The following is a 19,442-nucleotide window of genomic DNA, read 5'->3' as shown; positions in this document are numbered from 1 at the left end:
GGATTTAAATTTGATGGCTTTATAACACGTTCCAATATGTTGAAGCTACTTCGGCAATTGATTTTCACTCATACACAAGTTTTCTTTTCCGAGTTAGAGTGTCTTATTATTGCACATAACGTATTTGATGGTTGACTGCTGCATGGAGGATTATGTACCCAGTGTCCTTCGTGCTCCAAGAAGCAGCACAAGAAATGTTCATAAATTGAGGCTGCCACGTGATTGCTGGAGTTGTACGGTACCATGACCATGGCTGGGAAGACCATATTTATGCCCTGAAAAGGGACATTTGTGCTTTAACAGCAAGGTTTTTCTTGATCAAATATAAAATTTAAGATCATAGACTGGTTTAAAATTTTTTTTCATTTTATTGTTACTGTAGTGTATAGCCTATGGCAATTGTCGCTTTTTTTGTCTTAAACTTCAAGTCCTCTTCAAACCTGTAAATCCTGTCATACAATAAGGTGTACCTAAATGCTTGTTAGTGTTCTTATGAGAGTTGTATTTATCATCTTCCAAATAGAGCTGCCATATTGTCTGTTGTCTCTCAATGATGACATCATGAAAACCTTTCAGACCAGAGAGAGATGCCTTGTGATTTACTGGCGACCAGTTCATGATGTAGTTGTCTTTTCGCCTGAATGTCAGCTTGGATAGGTTCTCGTTCCCCATGGACCCTGAACAGAATACGCACTATAGAAAATGGATGGACATATGTTACATTTTGGAAGTAACTTGCCCAACACTGACAGTAACAAGGCCAGCTTCATCCGTGTCTGTTGGAAGCAATAATAAAAACGATCATGTAGGAAAGAAATCTATGCAGCAAATCAAGCTCTATTTACAGCGGAGAGTAAATATAAGTACCCTACAACGCTATTCCAAGATATTTTCGCATCCTTTCCCCAGCAATCTGTGCAAGGAGGAGGAGATGCTGGAGAAGGATGAGTGGATTTATTACCTTGCATTAGGGACACTAATCTGTTGCAGGTGTTTCTGGCTGTTCCTCGAGGCCATGACTGCTCTCCTACCTGGCATATTTGTGACAGAGAAGGAGTGTGACGTTTTTTTCCCCCAGCATCTCAAGAGGTATTATGCAGTCTCCACAATCCTCTCAAATCATCAAGCGTGTCAAGATAAGGACAAAGTGAACATGCGTTTCATAACTTTTCTCCATCAGTCATACCCACTGGAATATCGCTGCAGATGAGCGGAATGTTTGTTGTTCTTACTGGAGAGTGGAGCAGTTATGAAGCTGTTGATCATTTTAACCATTGGCGGGCTGTGCATTTGGAACCTGGACCTTCAGTCGGGATTTACCCGACTTAATCCACCCCGATCACGTAATCACGAAATTATATTATACTACAAAAACACAACATAACAGCTCGCAACTGTGCCACGCACATCATTTGGAGAAGTTCAGAATCAATATTTACCAAATAATATGACAAAATCTGGAAACGTGTATGTGCCTTTAAGAGGCAGGGCCTGATGGGGTGCCATGTGACATCAGCAAGTCTTTGTTTGAGTGTTTGGGTGTGAGCTGTGTGTTCATCGGTTGTTGTGTTTTACTGCTCACCCAGCTGAAAAGTTCATCTGCAACTGTTGATCTCCTTTCCCACATCCGAGGCCAATACAATAAGTATTCTGTAAAAACCCTTTAAAAAAATTGCTATAATCCACAGATTTGTGCAATATCGCACAGATTTTTACATGTATCAGATGTGGTCCACAAGAAAATCTGAAATATAGCACGGCACCACTATACTCCCATTCTCAACCAAAATAGAGGCAGTGTATTAAAAATACCATTTTAGACAATTCGTTTCTGCAGCTCCGATGAAGGGGAATAGGAAAAACGAACAGGAAAAGATGGACAATATTGTCATCTGTAAGGGGAACCTTTCAAAAACGTATTATCTAAACATACCCTGACTTTCCATTGTCCCTTTTTTGGCAATGAGTACTGCCTCTGGGCATACAGTACGAGAAAGCCCCCCCTGTAAGAGCAGGGTACAACCTCTAGGATGTAGGACAATACAGCAATGACCACCAGGATGGATAGAGCGAACAGCTTCACAGGTTGCCTGTGGTGCCTTTGGAAGGGAAGAACAAAGACAAAGAAGGAACCTTGCGAGAAAACCTCCATCTCCTGGAAGTCTGCAGTCACTACCGTGGCCATCTTTAGAATGACAAAATAGAGCAGAGCTGAGATTTGGGGGATGGCGAACAAAAACACTGTGGAAGTTGGAACTGATACAATTAGGGAGGTTTTCTAACAAAATGAGAACATCTTAGATGTTAAATAAGTTTATCTTATTTGATCAACATTAACATTCATTATGATGTTTTTGTGATGGAGGATGCCATTGAAAATTGTGATCTTCTGATAGTGGAATCCTCTCTACCATGGCACTACTGCCCTCATGTGGAATTTCAAGGTACATTCACAAGGCCCAGTTCTTGACTATTCAGGTTCACTTCAGGTCTTATTAGTGTTTTATTGTGATTTAGATTTGATTTTTAATTTATGGAAATCTTTTAACCTGCACATCTTGTTGGCAGCTTTTCTGGTCACTATGGTCATACAGTACTGTATATGGGCAGCACTTTGCCAAGTGGTTTTGGATCAGCTCAGGCCCTCCTGTGTAGAGTTTGAATGTTTTTGTGTGGGGTTTTGCAGAGTACTCAGACTTTGTCCCACATTTCACAAAACTGGTAGCCCTTCGCATTTGTCAGTAACCAAGAAAAAGCTCTCAGTTTCAAAAAGGTTGGAGAACGCTGCTCTAAATTGTCCATGTTGTGAATGTGAGTGGGAATTGTTTGTTTCCATGTGCCCTGCGATTGACTGGCGACCAGTCCTGAGTGTACCCCACCTCTCGTCCAAAGTCAACTGGCGTAGGCTCCAGCTCACCAGCAACCCATGAGGAAAAGCGCTACAGAAAATGGATGGATGGATGGATGGTAATATATGAATACACACAGGAGATACAGAGCTATTGCATTGTCGTAATACCTCGGATCAAATTGTTTGCGAGGCAGGCAAACATTAAGTCTAAAGTCCAATGATAATTTTGTGCTTTAAAACAAGAAAATAGTGAAGAAAAATGCTGTAGAAGCTGTTTATTTGTTAATACAGTATTACATAATATTGTTTACATAATGTCATAGCAATTATTTTGACATAACTGCCATAAATACTGTGTCCATGTGTTTTATTTACTGTAAGACCGAGGAGAAATTGCAGAGTGGACGTGTAGAATGCAGCTTAGGTCTCCTGACTAACATGGCAGCCGTTGTTACACTTGTACTACACATTGAGCTGCTTTGTCATTACAAACAATTGTTTCCTGTTACGTAGAACAGAGTCTTCAAAAATACCTCCGAGCACGAGCCACAGGCTGCTTCACCATGTCTCGGGAGATTATTATCTGATTACCTTGTTCTGGTGAATTTCTGTTACACCTACAAATAATTTTCCCCAAATGTAGTTTATAGTGGCGGCACGGTGGACAACTTCCTCACAGTTCTGAGGTTCAAATCCCGGCCACGCCTGTGTGGAGTTTGCATGTTCTCCCCGTGCCTGCGTGGGTTTTCTCCAGCCACTGCGGTTTCCTCCCACATCCCAAAAACATGCAGGTTAGGTTATTTGAATACGCTAAATTGCCCGTAGGTGTGAATGTGAGTGTGAATGGTTGTTTGTTTCTATGTGCCCTGTGATTGGCTGGCGACCAGTTTAGGGTGTGCCCCGCCTCTCACCCGAACATTGCTGGGAAAAGCTCCAGCACGCTCGGGACCCTAGTGAGGATAAGCGCAACGGTAGAGGAATGAATTAATATGTAGAAGTTTTAATGAATAAGAGATGAGAAGCAAGCGTAATTCAATTATCATCTGTTTATTGTAAATCTTTCTTATAACTCATCTTTGTAGTCAGTAACAAGAAGCACCTTCTCGGTTACAATCTCTTTTCCCAACTTGCTTATCAGGCAGCATTCCTCACTCATCATGCCACATTAGAAAAACTGAGAGGTTTTTTCAAAAAATTATTTTTTTGCCCCATGGCGACCCTTGTGAGGATAAGCGGCTTGGAAAATGGATGGATGGATGGCTTTTGATTAGGATTATTCTTGGTTTGAGGTTTGGGAGGGAAATAAAATGCCATAGAGTCACTGGATTTCTTTGAAAAGCTTGATGTGGAACGAGAAAATAGCTCAGTTTGTGTGTACAGTTCTGCATTTAGAAACATGATCTGCTTGCATGTGGTAACAGCAAGTTAACTTTCAAAAGAACGACAAATTTGGATTGTTGAATACATCAACTCACAGCCAAACAGTAACACATAAGAATACATCCATCCATCCATTTTCTGAGCCGCTTCTCCTCACGTGGGTCGCGGGCGTGCTGGAGCCTATCTCAGCTATCATCGGCCAGGAGGCGTGGTACACCCTGTACTGGTTGCCAGCCAATCGCGGCATAAGAATACATCTTAAATATAAACTTTTAAAAATGCTTAAGCCCCCACTGGAAGTGATGGCAGTTGTGGCCCTTCACATACTGTAATTTCTCGTGTATAATGCAAATTTTTTTACCCCCAAAAATTGTCAAACGTCAATAGTGCGCATGATTCATAGTTATTGGGGAAAAAAACTAACAAAATACCAAAATTACTTCATGTTTTCATCATATGGGTAGAAGCAAAATCATGCATTGTAAAAATGCATTATAGATAGGTAAAGGGTTTTCCAGAATTTTAAGGTCAACTTTGGGGGTGCGTATTATACATGGAGCGGCACGGTGGACGACTGGTTAGAGCGTCTGCCACGCGCTGAGGACCAGGGTTCGATCCCCGGCCCCGCCTGTGTCGAGTTTGCATGTTCTCCCCGTGCCTGCGTGGGTTTTCTCCGGGCACTCTGGTTTCTTCCCACATCCCAAAAACATGCATGCTAGATTAATTGACAACTCTAAATTGCCCGTAGGTGTGAATGTGAGTGCGAATGGTTGTTTGTTTATATGTGCCCTGTGATTGACTGGCAACCAGTTCAGGGTGTACCCCGCCTCCTGCCTGATGATAGCTAGTATAGGCTCCAGCACGCCCGCGACCCTAGTGAGGAGAAGCGGCTCAGAAAATGGATGGATGGATATTATACATGGATGCGCATTATACACAAGAAATTACGGTAAATCTTTTTTCATGGGCTGTAGTTGTAGGACTTTTGCATTACGTAGTCTCTGGTGTCGGGAAAGAAGTCTTTAATAAGGGTGATGATGTAGGTATACCAAGGGTAGAAGAGCTCCCGCTCTCTAGTGGCTCCTGTCATGATGATGTTCAATGCCGCTTCACTGGCAGGGTAGGCTGGTACGTGACTGACATTCCTAGGACGCAAAGAAGCATTGCACTTTTAACCATGGTGGATCCATGCATATTGTGAGAATGGATTAAGTCACTGGAATAGACGGGCGAGATGTCTCTTTGATTGTTTGTTACATTGGGGAGAGGGGGTTTAAAGGCCACACTTGACACGCCTCTGCAACATGCTGTGGATATTGGGGTCAGTGCCTCCGGATTGGTAGACCGGAGTAGTGGTCCCCCTTTTTAGCAAGGGGGACCGGAGGGTGTGTTCCAACTATACACTGTAAAAACGATAACTAGTCATTGTTGATCTCATTAAAGTTTTCAAACTCAACTGACTCAGAAATCCAGGTTTCGATTTACCACCTACAAAAACTTGTCTGCCTAACAAATTTCTCTCATTGTTGTCCTAACTCATATTTTCTAAATAGCACAACAAAGATTACTGACTTTTGAGTAGATTTTTTGAGTTAAATCAGTAACCTGTGAGAAACTTGACAGCATTACTGAAGTGCGCATGTGCACACGGTCTGAAGCAGTTTGAACTCGACCGAGCGGCGAACTCACCTCCAACTGAACATGAGCCGTGTGATGATAGTCCGTTGACAATTTCTTAACTGAAACCCCCGAAGAAAACTTGACCGAACGTGGACAGTTGGATGTGAACTGAATTGTTTCTACCATTACGAATTTTTGTCTGGTCTGCAGTTTGATTCTAGCGTTTGAACATTTTCTGGACAGAAGCGGGAACGGACAACCATTTTGTCCTAGCATGGTAAGCTAACTAAGATATTTCCAGCCCTTCACATACTTCTATGCTAAGGTTTTATTTCAAAAAGTAATGTTTGATACTGTTTAATGTTAATCATGTCTGATATTCAGATACAGACTTTCATCACTAAATGGCGGTATCTCAGACTGGCTTTTTTAATGCACGTCTGCCGTAGTAAAGCGTATTAGCTTATTACCCGTTTTGTAATGGGTTGAGTGTTATCCTTGTGTGGAGATATGATGTGAACATTGACCAACAAACAAACTCCCGTCCATGTAAATTATGCAGGTGCAGGCAGGCGTCGTCCTGCAGACGCATTCATGGGTCGGTGTATGGTAGACGTGCGTAAATTATATGAAAGTGATGTAAATAAGGCTACTTTCAGACAGCAGGAGATTTCAATCCCAATATTAAGTTTAACATTTAACATTTTCCCTCAGGCGGAGAGAAGTCATGGAGTGCCAGCCTTTGGTATCTGAGGTCCAGGAGAGATGGCCTGGGCTGTTTTCTTTTGAGGAGGTAAGGCTGTCCTAAATTATTCAGGAATTCTGTTTTTCAAATTAGGCATGAGTTATTATACTAGGGCGGCACGGTGGACGACTGGTTAGCACATCTGCCTCACAGTTCTGAGGACTGGGGTTCAAATCCCATCCCCTCCAGCGTGGCGTTTGCATGTTCTCCCGTGCCTAGGTGGCTTTTCTCAGGCCACTCCGGTTTCCTCCCACATCCCAAAAACATGCATGGTAGGTTGATCGAAGACTCTAAATTGCCCGTAGGTGTGAATGTGAGTGCAAATGGTCGTTTGTTTCTATGTGCCCTGCGACTGGCTGGCGACCAGTTCAGGGTGTAGCCCGCCTCTCGCTCGACGATAGCTGGGATAGGCTCCAGCACGCACGCGACCCTTGTAAGGATATCCAGTAGAGAAAATGGATGGATTATTATACTAGACTAGACTAGACTGACGATAATTAAAGAAGTACACTACACTGGAACATGATAATATGCATTTGTATATTGATACTGGTTTTTGAGGGTATTTCCATTCGTGTGTAAAAGACGTATTCACGAGAGGTTTTTGAAGTAGGTTTTACTGTTGATAACATGATCAGGCATTGAACATGGTGCAGAGTGCACCATGTTCAATGTTGCTGGGTCTGGCCTGTGATTTATCTTCATTACTGTAAAAGAGTTCTGATTTTACATTGTGTATAAAGTACACTACGTTACCATACTAATTGAAATGCTTGTTTTCCACTGAATACTCTTTAGACATCCAACATTGTGTCCCACCGAAAGACAGCAGCACTGAGAGCCCTGCCCATTTTCCTCCGAGAAGATGCAACAAAGGTTTTCCTGAAGTGCTTTGTAAGTACAGAAAAAGTAATGCAAGTAAAACTAATTCCCATGAGGTGTTTTAAAGGATGAGTTCATCCAAAATGGAAATATACACCTCCTCAGTGCTGTCCACATAGAGTAATTTTATGGTGAGGATTGCAGTTCTCTATAACTCTCGCTCCCTTTTTTCTGCTGAGAAGCATCTAGGCATTGTTGGTGGGTGTTCAGTAGGAGAAAATACTTTTCTACAAAACTCATTACAAGGTTGGTGGGTGAAATCTACTGTGTCATTAATAAAAGAAAAATATGCGTTTTCTTTTTAAAACTTCCATGAGTCAAATGACCAGCATGGTACGGAAGTTTAAGTTCAAATCAGTAGAAATGTATTTCGTCTTTAGTTTTTCTCAATAATGCATCTGTTACTTCTCTTCAAGACACTCATATTTTGGAACCAGTGCTGAACGGTGCATCTGTTGCCATCCTCACCATCCGACAAGATGACAATGCCGATACATCTGTGCGAGACCAGGCAGTTGTGTTTGAAGGGGACATCGTGCTACATAACATTCCAGACCTCTCTACGGCCTTGGCATACATCTTTGGCCTTCTGTATGCCCTCGACATTGATCATCCAAAGCAGATGAGGTATACCTTTGAAGCAATTCAGGCCATCTTTTTTTGAGCTTGGTGGCACCCAATGCTCACAGCGCATAAGGTCTCTGAAAACAAAGCTATTGATGTGACTGTTAATGGGGAAGTCAGGCATGACTTTAACTTGTGTTCTTTAGCTTGTTCAAGTGGGGAGGATGAAGGAAGGAAGGAAAGGAGGAAGAGAAGAGGAAAGCAGGGGAGCAAAGAAAGAAGGAGAGAGGAAGAAAAAAAAGGGAGGGGGGAAAAGAGATGGAAGGAGCGGAAGAATGAAGGCAGGAAAAAAAGAAGGGGGGAGGAGGGAACATTCAAAACAGAGAATGGATCATTTTGACCTGGTTGAACAATGTGAAGGTTAAGTGGATAAATCATTATTAGAAATGTCAATTTTAGTCAGAGAAATCTATGTTGTTGACAATATGTGGTGAGATTCTGTCATGCAGTATTTTACAAGCTTTGTCGAAGTGTTGCCCACTTCACACGAAGCGCAGAACTGGTGTTTTAACAGTGAGTTCCCTGTTCATTGATGGTGAAATTTCGATGAACCTTTAACTGCTCAAGTTCATTATAGTTATGCCCATGTAAAACTTCAGTGTATGGGTACACAGCCAATCATTTGTGGCACTATTCTATGTACAAGTGGTTACGTTCGGCTCAGGGTCTGTGCATGAGTTACTATATGTAGCTGGACACTTTTTTTTCGCATACTGTTTTTCTTTATTGGTTCTGGACTTCAATGTTAACGTCTGTGCTGTGGGGCTCAAAGCACCCAAAAGTAAATTACAGAAATTGACCCGATTACCCATGACGTTCTGAAATGTACTTGAGGCACTGTTAAACAAAATAAATAAGAATTTTGATTACATTTTTTTTTTTTTTTTTTTTTCAAAATCTACTTAATGAGCATTTTTCAAATCTAATTACAGCAACATACATTTTACTTTATTCATATAGGTACATTTTTAACTCACTGGAGTAAGAATTGTACGATTATTCAACAAAAATGTCTGTTTGGTGAAGCCAGAAATACATGGCATTGAAACCAGAATTTCTTCGTTAGCCTTACAGGATTTTCCTAATTAGGTCAACAAAAAAATCCAAGTTGGCAGAACTCGTTTCATTACTTGTAAACCTTAGTTAAGTCAACAACAGTAGGCAAAAGTTGAGAAAACTCAAAAATCTCTTGTATCAAGTTACCATGATATTTTTTAACGTTTTATCAAGGTTTTTTTTTGTTTTGTTTTTTACAGTGTAGGGGGATCACACTCCTCAGCCTCCCTGGTAAGGTTTTTCAGGGGTTCTAGAGAGGAGGGTCGGTCCGTCAGGAAGTCGAATCTCGGATTCAAGAGGAGCAGTGAGGTTTTCGTCCTGGGCGTGGAACAGTGGACCATCTACATCCTCAGGAGGGTCCTCGAGGGTGCATTGGAGTTCGTCCGACCAGTCTCCATGCGTTATGTGAACTTGGTGAAGGTGTTCGACAGTGTCATTCGGGAGGTCCTGTGGGGGGTGCTCCAGGAGTATGGCGTACCAGACTCCCTGATACGGGCTGTTCCGTCCATGTACGACCGGTGTCAGAGTAGTGAGTAGTAAGTCTGATTTGTTTCTAGTGAGAGTTGGGCTCCGCCAAGGCTGCCCTTTGTCACCGATTCTGTTCATTACCTTTATGGACAGAATTTCTAGGCACAGCCAGGGTGTTGAGGGGTTTGATTACATCAGTATTACGTCGCTGCTTTTTACAGATGACGTGGTTCTGATGGATTCATCAAGCCGTGATCGCCAACTGTCGCTGGAACGGTTCACAGCAGAGTGTGAAGTGGCTGGGCTGAAAATCAGCACCTCCAACTCTGAGACCATGGTCCTCAGTCAGAAAAGGGTGGAGTGCCCTCTCCGGGTCAGGGAGGACATCCTGTGGAGGAGTTAAAGTAACTCGTGGTCTTGTTCATGAGTGAAGGAAGAATGGAGTGGAAGATCGACAGACAGATTAGTGCAGCGTCTGCAGTAATGCGGACTGTATCGGTCTGTCGTGGTGAAGGAGCTGAGCCGAAAGGCGAAGCTCTCGATTTACCGCTCAATCTATGTTCCTACCTTCACCTATGGTCATGAGCGTTGGTCGTGGGTCGAACAAGATCGCAGATACAAGCAGCCGAAATGGGTTTCATCCGCAGGGTCTCCAGGCTCTCCCTTAGACATAGGGTTAGAAGCTTGGTAATCCAGGAGGGACTCAGAGTCCAGCCGCTGCTCCTCTCCTTCGAGAGGAGCCACATGAGGTGGATCGGGCATCTGTTTAGGATGCCTCCCAGGCGCCTCCCTGATGAGGTGTTCCGGGCACGTCCCACCAGAAAGAGACCCCGGGGACGACCCAGGACATGCCGGAGAGACTCCGTTTCTCGGCTAGCAGGGGAACTTTTCGGGATCCCCCCCGGAGGAGCTGGACAAAGTGGCTGAGGAGAGGGAAGTCTGGGCTTCCCTGCTTAAGCTTCTGTCCCCGCGACCCGACCTCAGACCAGGGGAGGAAAATGGATGGATGGATGGATGGATGGATGTTGGAACACTTATGACTGCTGACAGCTGCTTTACATTTCGGAAAAAAAAGTGCTTCATGTGAGGGGGTTATATGTTCAACTAAAATGTTTGTAAATCTGTAGAGAAATATGCATGAAGCTGGCCAAAGTTTTTCCTTGATGCAGCATTGCATTGGAATACTGTAGTCGTGACAGGGCATGACAGGCGGTACTTCCAATACAACTCTAAATTACTTGTTACAAGATTTTACTTTAATTCCTGGAACTACACACTGGCAGCATGCTGGTGAACTAAGCTTATTAGTCTTGTTTGCATGATTCTGCTGTCACAACAGTGCATGATATGCTGCTGCACCTACTCTACATGACTGGCCGCAACATCCTGAAAATAATCTGCTGGTTGCGGGGGACTTGTTTGTTAAAATGTGTGCAAATCATTCCAGAAATAGGGGCCCTATTCAGTATTGCATTACCATAGTCATGACAGTGCATGATATGCTGCTGTGCCTCCAATACTACAACAGTTCTACATGTATTTGGACTATATTTGAGTTCAACTCCAAACTCCCTTGTACAGTAGCTCTCTAAACAGTAAGAAACTATAATCTGAGCTGTGAACACAGTTGGTTGTGCTCAAAACGTTGAGCAATAGAGCTCTTGCCCCAGTCAACGTGCTCTCACCGCAGACTTACTTGATTTTATCCATGGCTGAGTCAGTGTCAATGAGGCCCAGTGTACACATCGTGATCGTTACGTTGCTACTCTTCATGGCCAACTCGTGATTTAGAGCCCCAAAGAAACCATTCAAGGCAAATTTGGTTGACGTGTACGGAGCCACAAAGGGACTGGTTACTTTACCTGGTGGGGTATCAACAATAGTCTTATGAAAATAAGTTACAATAGTGATTCCAAATAAAATGTAGTAAGAAATGTCTTTAGAGGGGAGGTTGTGGACCCACCTAGAAGAGACGAAACAACCACGAGTGAGCCTTTGCTTTGCTCAAGGGAGGGGAGAGCTTTCCAGGCCATCTGAGCGTAACTCAAGAAGTTGACCTTTTGTTGGGACAAAGAATCGTACACAGGGATGTCACATGTTCACTTAGTGCTGTTAAGTAATTTAGCATATTTTACAGTGCAAAACAATGAAGAAAAAGCCCATCTTTCACAGGAAGTGTTAAAGGGGCTACATGAGTGTCTTCCTGCCTCTGTTACAGCTCTATTGCTACCTCCCAAGGTAGAAAACTGCTGATTTGACTTGGTCTCCCTGTTCTATGTCTATCCGTTTATACAAAACAGTGACACAGAAAAATGTCTAGAAAAATTACAGCATTTACAGTTACTGTCACAGGGGCTACACAGGTGTCTTTCTGCCTCTGTTACAGTGCTGTTTCTACCTCCAAATGCAGAAAATTATCTCCAAATGAGGAAAATTGCTGGTTTGAACTTTCTCCCTGAATTCTGTGTCTGTGCCATTTATATCGAACAGCAAACACTGAAAAAAATTCTGAAAAATCCTTTGCAGACAGTGTTAAAAGGGCTACTCAGCGGTCTTCCTTGTTATATCACAACTCTGACGTTACCTCTCAATTCGCCAGTTCGACTTGGTACGCCCAGTGTCAATGCTACTTATTCAGAATGGCAGCACAGAAAAAAGGCAGAAAAATTACAGCTTTTATATTATTAAAAGGGGGGGGGGGGTCTTCAGGCCTCTCATATACCATGTCGGTGTCATTTATGTCATTTACAGCAACACGGAAGTCACAGAAAGAACTACAGTTTTTACAGACAGTGTTAAAGGGGATACACATCCTGCCTGTGTTACTGGCCTGATATTATCTCTTAAGGTGGAAAAGTCCCAAGTCGTCTCATCAATCATCATCATCAATGCTCTTCCCACGTTTCACGTCAGGGGACTTTAACTTCTGCCAAGTATCTTGTTACAATGTCATGGATTACCTTCATCAGCCACTCGACGTGCTGTATATCTCCTTCCCACATGTTGAAGGGGCTTGGTCCTATGTGGTTGAGAACGAGGTAGTCCAGACCTCCGAGCTGGTCCAGAGCGAAATCAACCACTCTATCCGGGTCAGAGTCACTGCTCATGTCCGCTGCTATGTACAGGGCCTTCTGAGCTCCCAAGCTCAGGCACTTTTCCGCCACCTAGAGGCCACAGGATGATGGTCGACATGTGAAATGCGCCTTCAAAAAAATCTCTTTTACCAACCTGGTGTAAGACTTGTTCTCTCCTTGCTGTAATGACGATCTGGGAGCCAAACTTGGCGTAGTGATACGCCATTTGTTCACCAATACCAGTGCTGGCCCCGGTCACCAAGACCCTGGCACCTTGGAGGATTTCTGAAAGAAAATCAAATGCACTATTAATATCAAAAAGTGTAATTCAGTTCAGTACAGTTAAAATTTTGTAAAGGATCCCAAAATACCCATCACACTTTTGAAAACCTGTTTTGTTGGGGTAGTAGAAATTTGACGACATCTGTAACATTTTCTTTAATACTGACCAGACAAGGCGGCACGGTGGACGACTGTTTAGAGCGTCTACCTGGGTTCGTCTACCTGACCAGGGTTCAATCCCCGGCCCTGCCTGTGTGGAGTTTGCATATTCTCCCCGTGCCTGCGTGGGTTTTCTCCGGGCACTCCGGTTTCCTCCCACATCCCAAAAACATGCATGCTAGGTTAATTGACAACTCTAAATTGCCCGTAGGTGTGAATGTGAGTGTGAATGGTTGTTTGTTTATATGTGCCCTGCGATTGGCTGGCAACCAGTTCAGGGTGTACCCCGCCTCCTGCCCGATGATAGCTGGGATAGGCTCCAGCACGCCCGCGACCCTAGTGAGGAGAAGCGGCTCAGAAAATGGATGGATGGACTGACCAGACAGTATGCGGCAAGACTCCTGACAGGCTGTGTCCATACCTCAGTGGGTGCTGCTGTTTTGGTTAGCAACAGAGTAAGCCAGTGTGGCACTCAGATGTTTGTCAGATTTAAGCATTGTTCTTTATTAATTAAAGTTGAAAGAGCAACATGGCAAACAAGTGGTTTGTCTGCCTCACATTTCTGAGATTCATCTCTTTTCCAAATATTTTTTTTTTTTAACCAAAAATTGCAAAAATCTCCTAAGAACTAGAGGCAGCATGCAGGCAAAAAAGCTGCTTTCCTTCTTTGCAGAGTTCGAATCTCGGCTCCAGCCTTCCTGTGGGTTTTGCAGTCTCCCCATGCTTGGATGGATTGTCTCTGGGTACTCTGGCTTCCTCCCAAGTTCCAAAAACAGGCAAGTTAGGTTCATTCGAAGACTTTAAATTGTCCATTGGTGTGAATGTATATCAGGGTGCATTGCAGCATTCCGTTACACAAAGGAGAGTTGTGCCATCTGTGTTACAGCACTGATACTACCTCCACAACAAGTTATCCTGGGCAAAGATCATAAAAATGGTTGTTAGTCACACATATTGCGAGACTTCAGGCCACCGTATGCATGACTGCAACCAAGGCTGCATGACACAACTAATTGATTATGAGAAGACATTTTTGGCACTGACATGAGGTTTACACCTCAGCTCCTCCGATTTCAATGTCAAAGGAAGTGCTGATAATAAGACCAATGTCCAATTGTTAGAACGGCCTCAACGTTATCTACTCATTTGACACATAACAGCACCTACCGTGTGTAATCTCAAAGTGACAAGACAGACTGATAAAAGATAAGCTATTGTTGTAGGCGTACGAGATATTTGACCGCAGAGCAGTGGTCATGCTAGCTTGAACAGCACCCTGTGTCGGACCCCTTGATGGGTCCACACTTTGATCTTTTCATTTTTTTTAACCTTTTTTTTTTTTTTTTTTTTTTAATCTTGTCAACAATTAGCACAGTCTAGCAATGACTAGTCAAATCGGACTTGCGGTATTTTCATGTGGTCTGGAACTAGCACAAAACCTAATTTTGAGAGTTATATTAATTAAATCATGCTCTAAATAAGTCATGGATGCTGAGTCACAAGGATGCCAAATAATGTGTGATTACATGCTAACTTTGTGCCTCTCTTCCCAAACTCTCCTGCAGGGAACAAAACTTTTAAATTGTACACAGGTCACACAGGGGCATGTCCTTTCTAATTAATGGGCCTGAAAAAAAAAAACATTATACACCACAGGACAGTATAGGCGATTTGCAAAAAAAGTAATTACGATGCTTATTATTTTATTTTCAATAGGTGATCATTTATATACATGTACATACTGTATGCATATACAGTACCGTGAAAAGGTATTAGCCCCCTTCTCAAATTTATATTTTTGCAAAGTTTCCCCACTTTAATGTTTAAAATCATCAAATAAATGTAAATATCAGACAAATGTAACCCAAGTGAAATTAAAATGGTGTTTTTAAATTGTAATTTAATAAATTAGGGGGGGAAATGATTGGTTCCCTGAGCCTGTGTGAAAAAGTAATTACCCCCCTTGTTAAATCATGAATTAATTGTGGCTCATCACAGTTGTTGGTAATTTTCACTGATCACACCCAAGCCTGGCTACCTATAAACCTGTTCAATCAAGAAATCACTTAAACAGAATCTGTCCCGACAAAATCAAGTCAGACAAAAGATCTAAAAAAAAAAAAAGCTGCAACAAAATGACACTATCCAAAGAAGTTCCAGAACAGTCGATAAATACAGTAATTGACATCTATCACTCTGGAAAGGGAAACAAAAGCCACCTCTAAAGCTTGAGGATTCATGCGAACCATTGGGAGAGCAATTATCCTCACATGGAGAAAACATGGAACAGTGGTGAACCTTCCGAGTAGATGTCAGTCTACAAAGATTACGCCACAAAAACAGCAATGACTCATCCAGGAGGCCACAAAGGAACTCAGAACAACTTCTAAGGAACTGCAGGCCTCCCTTGCCTCCGTTAAGGTGAGTTCATGACACAATAAGGAAGAGACTGGGCAAAAATGGCATTCATAGCAGAGTTCCAAGGTCAAAACCAGTGCTAACCAAAAAGAACATAAATGCTCATCTTACTTTTGCAAAAAAAAAAAAAAACATCTGAATGATTCCCAAGACCTTTGGGAGACTATTACTGTATATGGACTGATGAGATGAAAGTTGAGCTTTTTGGAAGGTGTGTGTCTCGTTACATTTGGCGTAAATATAGGACAGCATTTCAGAAAATGAACATCATACCAACAGTCAAACATGGTGGTGGTAGTGTGATGGTCTTAGGCTGTTTTGTTCATTCAGGACCTGGACAACTTGCTGTGATTGATGGAACCATGAATTCTGTTCTTTAACAGAAAATCCTGAAGGAGAATGTTCAGCCACCAATTTGTGACTTCAAGCTGAAGTGCACTTGGGTTCTACAGCAGGATAACAATCCAAAACACACAAGCAAGTCAAATTCTGAATGGCTTAAAAAAAAAAAAAAAAAAAATGAAGGTTTTGGAGTGGCCTAGTCAAAGTACAGACTCGAATCTGATTTAAATACAGTGGCATGACCTTAAAAAGGCCGTTCATGCTCGAACACCCTCCATTTTGCTGAATTCAAGCAATTCTGCAAGGAGGAATAAGCAGAAATATCTCCACAGAGATGTGAAAGACTCATTGGCAGTTATAGAAAACGCTTGATTTCAGTTGTTGCTGCTGAGGTTGGCCCTACCAGTTATTAGTTTTAAGGGGCCATTACTTTTTCACACAGGGCCAGGTAATATTTGTTTTTCTTAATAAGTTAAATCACCATTTATAAACACCATTTTAAGTTCATTTGGATTTTATTTGTCTGATATTTACATTTGTTTGATGATCTTAAACATTAAAGTGGGGAAACTATTCAAAAATATAAGAATTTGAGAAGGGGGCAATACTATGTACTGTATATGTACATACATAAAACCAAGATGTATACAAAGAAATGTAATTCAATATAGTAAAAACATTTTTAATTCTATTTAAATATTATGTTATATAATAATAATAATAATTAAATAATTAAATAATTGTATATAATATATAATAACATTATAATTTAACAATTGAAGTGGAAAGACTAGCAGACCGACTTGTTAATTTTCGTTGGTTCATTTTTTTTCCTTCTTTGTAACCCTAATCAGTTTATATTAACTATGTTATGAATTTTCCAATTTCCTTAGATGTACTAAGATTAGGGGTAAAAAGTTGAAAGGGTATAGAGAAACTTTGGATGAAGTGACAAACACAAGACATGATGACAAAGTGGCCGTCGAAAACAACTACGATCCCCCCCCCCTACCCCCCCCCCCCCCCCCCCCCACACACACACACACACAATTTAAACATCTCTCACCAACTACTGTGTGCGAAGACAAATAGAAATAATACGCAGACTGTTTCACTTCATGACCCAGACCAGTTGACAGCTTTACCTTATACAGCATTGACTTGGCCTAAAAATTAGCCTCAAGGCTACATAGTGGTTAGCATGGTGGGAGTCAGCTGCCATTCTGGTAATCAAAGAATCCTACATTTCTGATTTGTGTGCACTTTTTATATAACAACACGGCAACCATTGACCGATATCAAGCGTGAGATACAGTACATACTGTATTTTAGAAATCCGTGTTATTTAGGCGTACTGAACTAAAATATAAACATTGTAAGAGGAGATATGTACACTATGTTGCAAGCGTTTTCTAACGTTGCTAAGTGTTAAAGATTACCTTCAACAAAGTTTTCAGAAAAAACATGAATGTATGGCGTGGGTATCTGACTGAAGTGAGCTCAGCTTTGCTGATTTGTAAAAGTCACGCTCTGTCTTTTCCTTGACAAATGTTCAGTCTTCTCACCCTGATTCAGAATTGAGGGCGGTAAACTGTGAAATGAGACTTTGCCCCTACCACCTGTATTGTTGCAGACAGACACCACACAGTATTTCACCATTTTCTTTTACATTGACTATCTATCTATCTATCTATCTATATATGAGACTTTATCTATTCAAACGCTCAATAAGCCCAAGAACAAAACAATGCGTCAAACTCCGACATGGAGGGTGTGTCCAAAGCTGTGTGACATCATAGGAAAACTATCAATAGGCAATTATAAAATATTATTATACAGGTAGGTTGTTCGGAAAGTCACTGTCAAAGTCAAAAGAAAAAGTTGACAGTGACTTCCCAAACACGATGTACAATTAAATAATGAGCACAAAACAATAGGTGATTTCATAAATAATCTTTGATTTTAAATAGCTAAATATCCATCCATCCATTTTCTGAGCCCCTTCTCCTCACCAGGGTCGCAGGCGTGCTGGAGCCTATCCCAGCTATCATCGGGCAGGAGGCGGGGTACACCCTGAACTGGTTGCCAGCCAATTGCAGGGCACACACAAACAAACAACCATTCGCACTCACATTCACACCTATGGGCAATTTAGAGTGTCCAATTAATGCATGTTATGGGGATGTAGGAGGAAACCGGAGTGCCCGGAGAAAACCCATGCAGGCACGGGGAGAACATGCAAACTCCACACAGGCGGGGCCGGGGATTGAACCCTGGTCCTCAGAACTGTGAGGCTGACGCTCTAACCAGTCGTACACCGTGCCGACTAGATAACTATAACTCCCTAAACAAATAATTAAATCATGCAATATAAAAGAACTGTAATGAATATTAATAATCACTTTTTTTTTTTTGCAATAATACAGCAGAGAGAGAGCATTGCATCACTGTTTACGACATCCACTATTGCATCCTATTTCTAGCAGTGTCTTGCAAGATTGACATTTGAACTACATAAAGTTGCAAATACTACTACTGTATTTCCTATGTAATTAGAAAATATAGTTTCAAACTTGACATCTCAGATAACGACGTTACAGCAATTCAACACTGATGGCATCGATTAAAAGCCTCCACGTCTTATTCTTGTAAAAAAAAAAAAAAAAAAAAAAAGTTGCTGGTCTTGTTTTTAAATTGTGCAGAAGCGACCCAGCTTACCCGCATTGAACGTGGGAGCGTTCCATTTAACAGCGAGCAGAGCCACAGCAACACTCGTGAGCAGGACTTTGGTCAACGTTTTCATGTTGCAAAATAATTGTAATTTATATTCGTCGGTAAGTAAAGACACCCGACTTCCTAAATTCCCTTGCAAGTGCAAGTGTAAGTGTATTGCAAATCCAAGGCTGCTCTTATGTGAGCCCTCCCCTCTTGGCATGTGCAAAAGAGGGTGTGTTGTGCAGTCAAATCAAATAATTGAACATTAATTGTATGCCCTTGCATTATTGAAATACGTTAAATCGGTTTAAGGAAGTCAAATGGAAAAAGAAGGTATTAACCTGGTAGTGATTTTCTGTTTTTATATAACATTTATTATTATTATTATTATTGTCATCAGCCAAAAATGTTGTGACGTTACCTATTTGCATGCCAGCACTTGTTGGCCCAGTGCACACAGTGGAAGGAATGTTCGCTTCGTTCATGCATGTAAAACATGTAGCTGCGAAGTTACACTACTTTAAGAGAAAATAACCGAATGTGTGTTATTTCCACTTGGAGTGAAGCGGTGGCCTCCCTTCGAAAGGTGAATGTTGTGTAGGGATGAGGAGCGACGCCCCCCTCCTCGCAACATCGGACGACACGAATGACGTCGAAATCATGTGACCGGAAGATGAGCAGGTGAGCGAAGCGTTATTAGGATTCCCACAAGTTTCCAGGCAGGACACGCCCCACTGCAATATGATTGGCTCCTACGTCGGGGGAAGCGGAGGCAGTGCAGATATATTACGAGGTGAACATCGGAAGCATCACATTTGTACGAAAT

General features: G+C 42.0%; 1 protein-coding gene across 1 annotated transcript; it reads right to left on the bottom strand.

Moving 5' to 3' along the window:
* Positions 1 to 5,089: 5,089 nt before the first annotated feature.
* Positions 5,090 to 18,797, bottom strand: hsd11b1la (hydroxysteroid (11-beta) dehydrogenase 1-like a). Its single transcript, XM_061684370.1, has 6 exons — positions 18,620 to 18,797; positions 12,855 to 12,985; positions 12,587 to 12,790; positions 11,590 to 11,683; positions 11,323 to 11,488; positions 5,090 to 5,376 (listed from the first exon to the last, which is right to left on the bottom strand). Exons 1-6 carry the CDS (start codon positions 18,702 to 18,704, stop codon positions 5,193 to 5,195), a joined length of 864 nt encoding a protein of 287 aa, XP_061540354.1. The 5' UTR covers positions 18,705 to 18,797; the 3' UTR covers positions 5,090 to 5,192.
* Between the last annotated feature and the right edge of the window lie 645 nt (positions 18,798 to 19,442).

This window comes from Phycodurus eques, chromosome 8, assembly GCF_024500275.1.
Source record: "Phycodurus eques isolate BA_2022a chromosome 8, UOR_Pequ_1.1, whole genome shotgun sequence".
Classification (NCBI taxonomy): domain Eukaryota; kingdom Metazoa; phylum Chordata; class Actinopteri; order Syngnathiformes; family Syngnathidae; genus Phycodurus; species Phycodurus eques.
This window is presented reverse-complemented; position numbering and strand designations above follow the sequence as displayed.

Coding starts and splice junctions, on each gene's coding strand:
- hsd11b1la (XM_061684370.1), bottom strand. CDS start 18,704: ATGAAAACGTTGACCAAAGTCCTGCTCACGAGTGTTGCTGTGGCTCTG. Junction 12,986..18,619: donor CGCTCCCACGTTCAATGCGG/GTAAGCTGGGTC, acceptor ATTTTCTTTCAG/AAATCCTCCAAGGTGCCAGG. Junction 5,377..11,322: donor TCAGCCATGGATAAAATCAA/GTAAGTCTGCGG, acceptor TTTGCGTCCTAG/GAATGTCAGTCACGTACCAG.